The sequence below is a fragment of the Theobroma cacao genome, chromosome 5 (assembly GCF_000208745.1).
Source record: "Theobroma cacao cultivar B97-61/B2 chromosome 5, Criollo_cocoa_genome_V2, whole genome shotgun sequence".
NCBI classification, from domain to species: domain Eukaryota; kingdom Viridiplantae; phylum Streptophyta; class Magnoliopsida; order Malvales; family Malvaceae; genus Theobroma; species Theobroma cacao.
The window spans coordinates 31,122,259-31,133,747 of NC_030854.1; the positions used below are offsets into that span (position 1 = coordinate 31,122,259).

Sequence of the window (11,489 nt, forward strand, 5' to 3'; positions counted from 1 at the left end):
TTTAAAATGTTCATTTTTTTTAAAAAAAATAAAAGTTGGGTGATTTATTTTATATATTACATAGGCCATTTCCACCCACCAATATTACCATTTTGTATTTTTTTTATTTCTTAAAAATTATTTATTCTTAAATAATCTTTATATGTATATATTTAGAGACTTTTACTTAATTATGTTTAAATATTTACATTAAAATTGGAAAATTAAACTTTATTATGAAGTAATTTTATTTTACTTATATTTTAATTTTAGCCTTTTAATTTTAGAACACTATTCAATATAAAAATATAATGTTAAAAAATTTAAAAATTTTATCAAAAGGTTAATATTAAAAAAAAAATTTAACGATTTTCTACGTAATCCAAAATTAAACTAATAATATTTTAGATCCTATATCTATACTACTGCCCTGCGTTTGGTATTATATTTTTACAAATATGAACTAGTCGTGTTTATGTACTTACGAGTTCTCTTTTGCGGAGCTTACAAGAGAAAAAGAAAGAAAGAAAAAAAAAAAACAGATTTTGTAGTAAAAATCATGAAAGTCGTACGCCGAGACCTCGTTCCCAACGGCCCCGGCAGCGTCAAGGTAAAAAAAGTTATTTATATAATACAATTTTGAGCCTTGTTTTAACGAGAAATTATTGATTGCAGATGATACCGGTGGATTCAGATGATCTCTGGTCTGTTTACAATTTGATAGCTACTGGAGATAGTGTTATGGCTCGAACCGTCAGGTTTTTCTTTTTCCTCTCAATTTTTTTTATTGAATGGATTGCTTTATTCTATTTTGTTAGTAATTGACATTTCTTTTTTTTTTTTCTGATGAAATTTAGCTACTTTGTGTGGTTATGGATGGAGTAATTTAGGGTTTGTAGAGTTTTTTTATGTACTATAAATAGTTTATTTTTCTTCTTCTTTAATGTTATTATTAGCTCCTAATATGGGTTTCTTTTTAATGAATTATTGGTTATCAGTCAGATATTTGTTAGTTGATAAAAAAAAAAATCCTTTTTCCTGCAATTGCAGGTCTTATTTCTAATGCTAGCTCATAACTTTTAATTGCAATTGTATTTTTAGCTTGTAAAATCCAACTAGTTTGATGTTTATATGTTTCTTGAGGTCAAATCTTCTTATTATTGTGGACATTCTATAATAGGAAAGTTCTACGGGAGACAGCTGGTGGAAGAGATGCAGAGCGTATTACTCTGAAGTTAGAAATCAAAGTTGAGGTATATCTGCCAATATGTTGAACAGCTTGATTAATTTTTAACTTTGCTATTATGAAGATTACTACTGATATTATGTTATTTTGTTTATTCAGGCAATAGATTATGACAAAGAAGGTTCTATCTTGCGTATAAGGGGAAAGAACATACTGGAAAATGAACATGTTAAGGTAGGTGCACCATAGAATTTTGTCTGATTTTATGAAATGTTATTAGTTTCTTGTGTTTAAATGCATCATTGTCTTGTTGCAGATAGGAGCATTCCATACTCTAGAACTTGAGCTTCATCGACCTTTTGTATTGAGAAAGGTAGCTATCCTTTTGAGAGTAATCTACAGCAGTGTATCTTTTCTTGTTTGTCCACTTGCTATGGGTGCTATATTCATGCAATATAAACATCATATGCTTTTAGGCATCTCTCTCTCAGGCTCCATTTGTTTGTAGAAAACAACTTCCAGAAAATAAAAAATTTTCCATTGTTTGGATGGCTTTAGAGAAAATCATTTTCTGGTTTATGATTCAAATGAAAAACACCTAACATTTTCTTCCTTCCTCTCTCTTCTCTTTCCCATCTCCCTGTTTAAACCTCTCTCTAACTTGAAACATCACCAAACTCCTCCTGTTAACCAAGTTTTGTCATCTTCCCATTCAGCGATTTACATTTTCCATTATCCTCAACATTTCATCATGATTTTAATCCAAATCAAGCAAAATTGTTCAAAGCACATGAAACCCGTTTCAAATTCATAAATACCCATATAAATAAACACAATAAAAGAACCAAATAGCAATATTTGATCAAAAAAAGGGATATCTTTCTTGGTGGTTGCAAAGGGAAAGTTACAGGTGGAGGATATTGGTGTTCAAAGTGGAAGAAGGAATTTTGGTGGCTGTGCTATGTTTGAAGGAAAGGAAGAAAATGAGAGTGTGGAGGAGAGAGGGAGAGCGTGGAGTATGAGAAGGAAGTCAGTGGCTGGACTGGTCTCCAGTTGCTCCAGTGGTGGTCACTGGAGTTGGGTTTTGAGTCTGCTGGGTTTGGGAGGGGTTGTAGGCTGTTGTGTTGTTAGCTATGTGTTATGGGTGAGTTTAGGAAATTGTCTTCCAGGTCTCCAAAAGGGAACACAAATTCCTCAGATTTGAGTGTTTTTTACATTGACCAGAAGTCCATTTTCAGTTGACCAAATTTTCTTTTGAAGTCCATTTTCCTGGTTACCGAATGGAGCCTTAATTCAGTAGTCAAGCTCCTGTTGTTGATAGTTATGAATCTTTAGATGTTCCTCTTCGTTTGTTCCCATATCTTTCGTTCTTCATATAGTTCAAAATTCTTTGATACAGTAATAAATGTTACCCAAGTTCTTTACTTTCTACATGTTTTGGCTTTTTAAAGATATGCCATTATAGAATTTAAGGAGGTTTGTGACTAGTGGAAGAGGTGTCTCTCCATCTATGTGTGCGTGTGTTTGTAGGAAAGGGAGGGAGGGAGATCACCACGAATGTTTGTAGGAGAATAGGTGACAGAAATAGAAGCATCTACAGTTAAAAGTTTACTCAGATTAAATGCACTATGAGGATCAACTAATGATAACAGTGGCACTTCTCAGCTTGCTTTTCAGCTTTGTAGAAGATGTGCTTGTAAATATATACTCCTTTATATGTGATGCATCCTATTTATTTTCTCTCTCCTTGTTATTTGGAGACTGGCTATTTTTGAGGCTATATCAATAAATTGGACTGAATTTTTTTTTCCTTTGTGTGTGTGTGGCTTAAGTAGCCTTTTGACATAGATGTCAAGAAACAACAGTTTCAAAGGGTATTATCAAGGACTATTTGGTTACAATAGAGTTGGAAAAATAGATGTGGATTATAGTTTCTAAAGGGGTTTTCTAGGGTGAAGGGAATAAGAAAAGAAGATGAATTCTACATCAGTCCCTAGTCTTAGTTTTCTCCCTTCAATCTGAGAGTGTGTTTGTGTTGTTTCTGGTAATTGTTTTCAGAAAAGGATTTGTAACCAAATAGTAAGTTTTCAATATACTCATTAGTTAAATGAAAGAGTAAGGGATTTATGTTGGCTTTTGCTGATCATAGTCCCACAAAGATTTCTTGTATGACAATGGAAGCTGCCAAACTTGACTATCACCCACTCTTGGACCATAAGTAAAGGCCCAATAACATCAAAGGAGTATAATGGATGCAGGATTTTTATGCTCAACATTAATTTGCTATTATTTGAGGGTTTAAGGATAGTGGGCTGAGTGCATGCTGAAGGGTATGGAAAAAGATCTGAAGTTTAGGGCTGTATGTGCTTGGTACTGAAGAGGCAAATCTACTGAAGTTCAAATTCATAGTGGAACAAATATAATAAAAGAGGGCAAACAAAGAGGTCAAGAAAAATAAGCTAGCATATCTTTGTTTTCATAAGCTATATGTAGGCTGCTACCGGCATGGACTTAAGTTTGAAAAGTAAAATAGCTTAGTGAAACCCATTGTTAAAAACTAATTATAACAACAGTGAGAAATCTGAATAATGATTTTAGCCTATCCTGAGTGCGACACTAAATGCTGACTACACTTTTAGTTTCAGTTTCTCATATTCGGTTTTTCCTTTATAGCCTTCTGAACGACCCTCCTCTTTTGGAATACATTTACCTGACAATGATTACGTGGAATATATTTTACACTTGACATCATCTGGTTGCTTTGATTATTTGTTCAGAGCTTTTGGTCTATCTTATTAGTCTTATTATTTTCATCCATTACTAGTTTTTCAGTGTTTGTTCTCCTTAAAGTGTATTTGTGCTCTCTCTGTTGCTCTCCCCAAATATTTGGTACTCTCACCGACTTGCGGAATTTTCCTTACATATTTCAGGATATTTGGGACTCATTGGCATTAGATGTACTCCAACAGGCCTCTGGTATGCAGTCTGATTTTTCTATTCTTCTGTATATCTCCACAAGAAAGCATCTGACATTTGTTATTATCCTTAGAACAGATTTCAGAGTTTCTTCTGTGTTTGGTGGCAAATTGCTCTGATCTTGGTTAGGGTTTCTGAGAAGTGTTTTCTATGGTTGAATAGTAATTTTAGCTGGTTCCATATCTGAATTTTAGGGTTGAAGTATTGATTGGAATAAGAGTTGACAGCAAGGTTAAATTGTTCATTATTAGGTTATTTCCAGGTGTTCCTTGTTTGTTATTGTTAAGTGGTGTATCTTACATTGGTCAAGTTGGGCAGTTGTTGGGGCCCTATATTCAGGTTTATTACTTCATTTACTAGAAATTGATTTTAGGTTGGGTCTTTACATGGTATTACCTTGTCATCACCTAGGTTGGTTGTTCTTTGTTTGTTATTTCTTAACTGTTTCTGGTTTTCCAATTTGTTATTCACATGGTAGCCCCTTTGTTTCAGTAGGTGTTTCGGCTACATGTGAGTGTTAAGAGTTGTTATCCTATATCAGTTAATTTTGGGGTTTATGGTGGCTTTATAGTCAGGTTGGGACTCTCATGCTAATTAGTTTCAGGTTGGATGCTAACAATATTTGACATAATGTAAGGCTTGTGTTATAAATGCTTATTATTGTTATTTTTGAATTAAAATTGATATTTGGGAATTGAAATTTTCAAATACTCTCTCTAATGGTTCTCTTTCTTGGCTTTCATTTCCTCCCATTCTCTCTCTTCCTCTTTTTTTTTCTCTCACTTTTGCTCTAACTTTTTGTCATTGCTGCCTCATTTTTTTTTTTGTTCACATCATTAAACATAGATTTTTTTTGTACTAATACTAAATATTGTTGAAAGAGATGAATGTGAGGTGATGTATGACATATTTGGTGTCCAAGTATAGGATGTATGTTTTGCTGGCTAGCTTATATAGGCAGCTACCATCATTGCTTAGTCGTTTCTTGATTTTTCCTTGAATTAACTTGTGTTTATGTGTGTGCATGGGCTTCTAATGCATAATGTATAGTGCTTATGTTATAGCTGTGATAAAGATGGCCGATAAAAATTTTTTAAAAGCTTGCTTTCTTTCTGTATGTTTGTCTGTTTTTCTCTCTCTCTGTCTCTCTCTCTCATCATTTAAGCATTTGATATTTCTCTTCTTTCTCCTTTTGCCTGTTCTCTTTTTCCTAAAATATAGTTTTTGTTGTCATGTGTCTTCATTTTGCACTTCAATCCTTATATTGTGTCATGACTTGAGTAATGCTAATTCAGGTTGCATCATTTTTGTATTTGAAAAGTTTTTACTAAGTGTGATTTAACTTTGTAACTAATACTTAGCATATTTCAGATCCTGGTGCAAGTGCTGATCTGGCTGTGGTGTTAATGCAAGAAGGGTTAGCAAATATTTTGCTTGTTGGTAAAAGGTATGTGTGACTAACTTGAAGTATGAATGTTCATAACTTTGTTTCAGGTGCTTGCCTGCTTGGTGAAGTGATTGTTATCAATAAAGTTTGGAAATCACCCTTTAATTTGTCTGTGGATCCATCCATATTGTCTATGATATAATGTTCAGGATATTGTTGAAAAGTGGTTTGACATCTGCAGCTTGGCTTTGTCATATTTCACTTAGTTTAATTGATAAGGATGCTAAAGTAATTAGTATTTATAAGTGAGTGAAAGTTTGTAGGGTGCAGGATGGGAGGAGTTAAAATTATTATTTGATCAGCTGGGATCACACTTGTTTATTTAATGCTTGCTGTACTTGCTCTGAAATATCATGTGGATACCTAGTGAGGTTCACCATAGCAAAGGATAATTCAGAAAGGTATGGACTCAACATATGATTATGGGCCAAAACGCAGAGAAAACAAGTACATGTGCATGGGCTGCTTTGAATGGGTCTCAGTGCCAGAATCGATTATGTCCATTCTGCGTTTGTTTTCTGTGTTGGAATGAAATATTTCATGTTTCAGACAGTTTCAGACTGTTTTGAACTTTGATGTACCATTTAGCATTTATTGCTGGGAAACATTACCTCCCAAAATATGTTTTTACATTCATAAAAGCAGTGTAGCCAAAGGAACAATAATAACTGAAGGGCAGAATGTTAACAAATCCCAAATTCAAGTGGAATCAAGATTGATTTTGTTGCTAATTCTAAGCCACTGTTACAACTATCACAATCTCCAAAATAGGAAAAGACAAGGAAGAAGAAAAGGAAGACAAATAGCTTTCATTAAACTTTCCAATGTGGCTGTGGACCCTATCATATTCCTCAAAGCTCATGAAGTTTTGAAACTTGGAAGGTGAAAACCCAAAACACAGTGCAACTAAGTAAATTGCCACTCTCTGTTGTCCTTGTCCAGACACAAATTCTGGGAAGAGAAAAGTGACATAGGAAACTCTGGGAATTGGGGATTTTCCTTTCATGATGAAACCTTTATAGAACAGAAATAGTGGCAAGTACTGGTGTGATTGCCCATTCCAAGGTCACTTGAATTTCTCTTGGTTGAAGTTATTTGCCTAAACATGTTGAAATTGAAACAGGTAGTATTTTCGTTTGGGGTTCTTAAAAAACTGGAATTGTTGCCAGTTTAGGTTTAAATAAAATGGATTAAACTTTGCCCGTGATACTTGGGGAAATAACATTTTAACAACATATTGTTCTTATATAAACAAATTCTGGATCCTGACTTTGATGATGTATATTTTCAGTACTATCTTTTTGTATCTAGTTTCGTAGAGGCCTAGAATGGATGGTATTCATTCTTTTTTGGGCTAGTTTAGAGGAATTTGGTTGGTTAGAGAAGTCATTTAAGGAGAAGTAACACAAGCTTCTTTTAAGGTTTTGTGGTAGTATGGAATTGACAACAATCTAAATGCCTCTGTATAGCATTACTTCCTAGAAAGATGGGGTCATTAGGTATTTTGTCTCCTTAATCTTTTGTTAAGCATCTATATAAATTGTCGGCAAAAGCTTTTGGGGTAAGGTGTGAAGAAAGTTGGGAGCAAGTGACGAATCCTTGCTGGAAGTGTAATTTATTGGTTGCAGGGTTTTGTTTTGTTTTGTTTTATTTTCCTGCAAAAATGAAATCATTGGTTGCAGATTTAGGAAGCACATGAACCTTCTTATTGAATCATCCCTTTCAAAGTCACACAATGTCTCCTTGACCCTTCCTGTCTACTGCTTACATATTTGACTTTCAAATGATAAATTTTTTAGTATGTAATGGTGTCCAAGATTTTTAACTTAAGTATTATTACTGTGGCTTGTACAAAAGTATGACAAGTACTCGTTCACGGATTGAAACTTCAATTCCTCGCAAGCATGGACCTGCCATTGCCGGTTATGAGGCGGTATGTATTTCTTTCTTTATTATTTCTTTGAATTTGGAATTTATTTCTGATTTAGAAAGCCATTTACCTCTGCTGACAGCATATAATTAGAATCGGTTTTGTTCTCAACCTTATTAATTTGTGAAATTGTTGATTTCTTTTTTAACATTTTACAGGCTTTGAAGAAGTTCTTTGAGAATGTTCTACAGGTCAGTTATGCTTGAATTGTCTTGGTTGAGGATAGTAAGTGAGTTTTTGTGGCTCCTAATTGGCTTTTGTGCATCTTTTATAGGCTTTCATGAAACATATTGATTTTAATGTTGTTCGCTGTGCTGTTATTGCAAGTCCTGGTTTCACAAAGGTCTGTGAGAAAACCTTGTAACTTTGTTTCCGTTTCTGATTGGCATAATTCTATGATTATTTTAATGTTCCTCAAACATCTACTCATGGAAGGAGAAGTTTACAGCACTTATCTTCTTACACCATTCACATTACATTTGGCTTTTATTATTATCATCATGATAATCATTATTTTTATTATTTCTTTGATCTGTTTCAGGACCAGTTTCATCGTCATCTTTTATTGGAGGCAGAAAGAAGACAGCTGAGACCAATTATTGAGAATAAGTCACGAATAATTCTTGTGCACACAAGCTCTGGATACAAGTATGTTTGCCTTTTGCTTTGGGTTTATTCTGCTAACTGGATTGGGCAATGTAAATTTTCCCCTCATCTGAAAAACCATGTATCTAGGGGCTCCATGTTGATACAGCTGACAAGTCCATTATTTTATGATGTCTTGATACATTCTATATATCTTGAGAATTGCTTGGAGTATACTCTTAGTAGACTGTGATGCCTTCTTTGCTTCCCTCCCTGCTTAAATTGCATAGAATAACTATTTTGAAAAATGTGGCATTAGAATATACTGGTTTATACATTAAAAACACTAGAGAACGATGCTCACCTCCTTCATGATTCTGAAATGCTTTGATCTGGTAACAAGACTCTAAAAGTTGATGCGTCTTCTTGTGTCTTATCCATATTCCTGTTTGAATTGGATGCAATCATAGTTTCTCTAATAGATGCTTTTTCATTTGGAGCTTTTGTGCACATATGGATCTTAGCGTGATTTGGCAATATATTTGGACTACAGGCATAGTTTGAGAGAAGTGCTTGATGCCCCAAATGTCATGAACATGATAAAAGATACCAAAGCAGCCCAAGAGGTATTCTAGAAACCATACTTGGTTAAGAATTTTATTTTTGCACTGATTGTTTCTTATTTTAATTTTTTTTACTTTTGACAACATCTTTTTATTCTCCATTTCCCCAATTTTACCAGGTCCGAGCTCTCAAAGATTTCTTCAGCATGCTTTCAAATGTCAGGTTCTAACATAGAGATGTATGGGGTGTGTGAGTGTGTCTGTTTTTCCACACTATTTTTTGGTTATATGCTGTGGTTGGAATGACTTAATGATATTGTGAGTTAATGTTAATTGTAGTTTCAGGCTTCAAGAGAATGCTAGTCAAAATGGGTTTTTCTTTTAATTATTGGTGAAAAAGGTTTTGCTATGAAGCAGAGCCAGATATCAGTGACTGGAATAACTTAATGATAGGCAGCTAGGCAATTAATAGAATTTTTTCGTTGATAACTAGAATTAATATCAAGTATTTTATTAGGCTTTAAAAAATTACAAAGAAAGGATAAGAAGTTGGATGAAGATGCAGCAAAGAATGAGTCACAAATTCACAATGGCTGTTCTGGGTGTCGGGAATAGTTACCAAAATGTGACTTCTCTCTCTCTCTCTCTCTCACACACACACACACACACACTCATGGATGCCCATGTACATAATATCTGTGCCCATATGAACTAGTTAGGAAGAGGTTGGGGAATTGGGATGTGCTTGCGTGATACAGCGTCCTGTTTGCTTGTCTTAAAACTTCTATTTTACTCAGTGCCTGTCTTAAAAGTTAGTTGTCTTCTTTTTGTCCCTTGTGCTGTAATTGGTTCAATTTTATTGTAAAGGATCCAGCTCGTGCATGCTATGGACCAAAACATGTGGAGATTGCCCATGAACGAATGGCAGTTCAAACCCTTCTTATTACAGATGATCTCTTCAGGTATGTATCATGTGATCAGCTCAATTTGTTTGAAGTTTAGATTCAATGAGATGAAGCTGCAGATAATTATATTTCATTTCATGTGGTTTTTCTGCCAATGCTCTCTCAAATTGACTGTGAGATTGATGGGAAGCACCCACGTGCTTTTTAATCCTCAAATTGCTTTATGTTTCACTTTATTTACTTGCTGAAAGCATCACAAATTCTCACCCTGATGCGTATTCAGCAAGCACTGACCAATAATTGTGTATCAAGTTTTCTTGAGAAAATTGCTGTACATATCAAGATATACTTCTTTACAAGCATAGGAGGGGATAAAGTGATAAACTACCAATTAATGTATTGAAACTGTTACTCTGATATTCTGAAGAGATTAACTTATTATTACCTCTTCTTTTTGGATGGCTTTTGTTCACCAATTATATCTACCTCTCTCTCTCTCTTACCTCTGTACATTGTTAGTTTTTTGTGGTGGAAGTTTCTTGATTAGAGGTCTGTGCTGATTTAGTCTTTTTGTTCATTTATTCACTTGGCATTCAGGAACTCTGATATAGCTACGAGGCAAAAGTATGTCAATTTGGTAAACTCGGTTAAGGATTCAGGGGGCACTGCTCACATTTTTTCATCAATGCACGTGTCAGGGGAACGTGAGTACCAGTTTCTGCTTTTGGTATTTAGTTTTATTACTCTGTAGTCACCTCACTTATTTTTGTGTCATAAACAGAACTGGCGCAGCTGACTGGTATTGCAGCAATCCTTCGTTTCCCTCTTCCGGATCTGGAAGACATTGAAATGTAAGGGGGAAGGGACCATTGTGTGGCTGTGCAAATGGCATTCACACAGCTTTTTGGCAATCAAGATTTTTGTATATTATAATTTCTTAACTCAGTCGCGTGGATGCCTGAAGTGGAAGGATGAGTTTCAGGGGCAAAATTGCTCCCTAATGAACCTTAGGTATGAATTTGTTTCATACTCACATTTCCCCTTTACCAATATTATGTATGATGTATTATCAGCATTTTTATACTGTATCATATCCTGACACAGTGATGGCACGTTTGGTACGGGGAATAGCTATGCTATTCCCCCTCTATTCCCGGTCATTTTCTATTCCTTTGTTTGGTACAAAATTGAAACACGGAATAGCAATTCCACAGGAATAAAAATTCTGTCAAATAGGCTATAAGTCATCTTTATCTATTCCCTTCCCTCCCCCCGGTAATAGCTATTCTATGGCTCATGGAATAGCTTTCAAATATATAATGACCAAAATAGCCCTTATAACCTAAAAATATTACAACCCTATACCTATAAATACTTTTTTTCTCCCATTTTCCCTTTTCTTTCTCTCTCTTCTCCCTCTCTCATTCTCTCTCTAATTGGAACTCAAAATTGGTGACGGCGGCGGCAACGGTGACGACGGCAATGGTAGCGACCGAATATGATCGAAAAGCGTCGATCTAGTCCTTTCCGACAACATTGAACCGAGATCCAGCCAGATCTGGCACTCAACGGCCAGATCTCGTCGCGGGAAGCACCGGATTTGGTGCTTCTCGATCAAATCTCACGGTTGGATCTGGCACTCCACGGCCAGATCCAGCCGTGGGGAAAGGTCGATCTGGCGCCATAGTGGCCAGATCCGGCCACATGGTGCGCCAGATCGACGTTTTGTTACACCGGTTGCCTTTTCGACGACCGGCCCATGAAAAAAAAGAGGCAAAAATAGAATAAAAAAGAATAAATTATTTGTAAAATTTAAAATATTAATATTTTTTATATAAATGAAACATTATTAATATTAATATGATTAAAATATTAAATATTAATATTTTAAATTATTAATGTTTTATTTATTAAATTA

The 11,489-nt window shown here is 34.8% G+C and overlaps 1 protein-coding gene across 1 annotated transcript; it reads left to right on the forward strand.

The window, feature by feature from the left end:
* On the forward strand, nucleotides 429–10,811 carry LOC18599425 (protein PELOTA 1). The gene is made up of 16 exons (XM_018121825.1): nucleotides 429–589; nucleotides 655–737; nucleotides 1,160–1,232; nucleotides 1,325–1,399; nucleotides 1,482–1,538; nucleotides 4,096–4,141; nucleotides 5,513–5,588; nucleotides 7,446–7,521; nucleotides 7,677–7,709; nucleotides 7,793–7,861; nucleotides 8,060–8,166; nucleotides 8,657–8,729; nucleotides 8,846–8,884; nucleotides 9,534–9,628; nucleotides 10,169–10,275; nucleotides 10,353–10,811. Exons 1-16 carry the CDS (start codon nucleotides 455–457, stop codon nucleotides 10,424–10,426), a joined length of 1,218 nt encoding a protein of 405 aa, XP_017977314.1. The 5' UTR covers nucleotides 429–454; the 3' UTR covers nucleotides 10,427–10,811.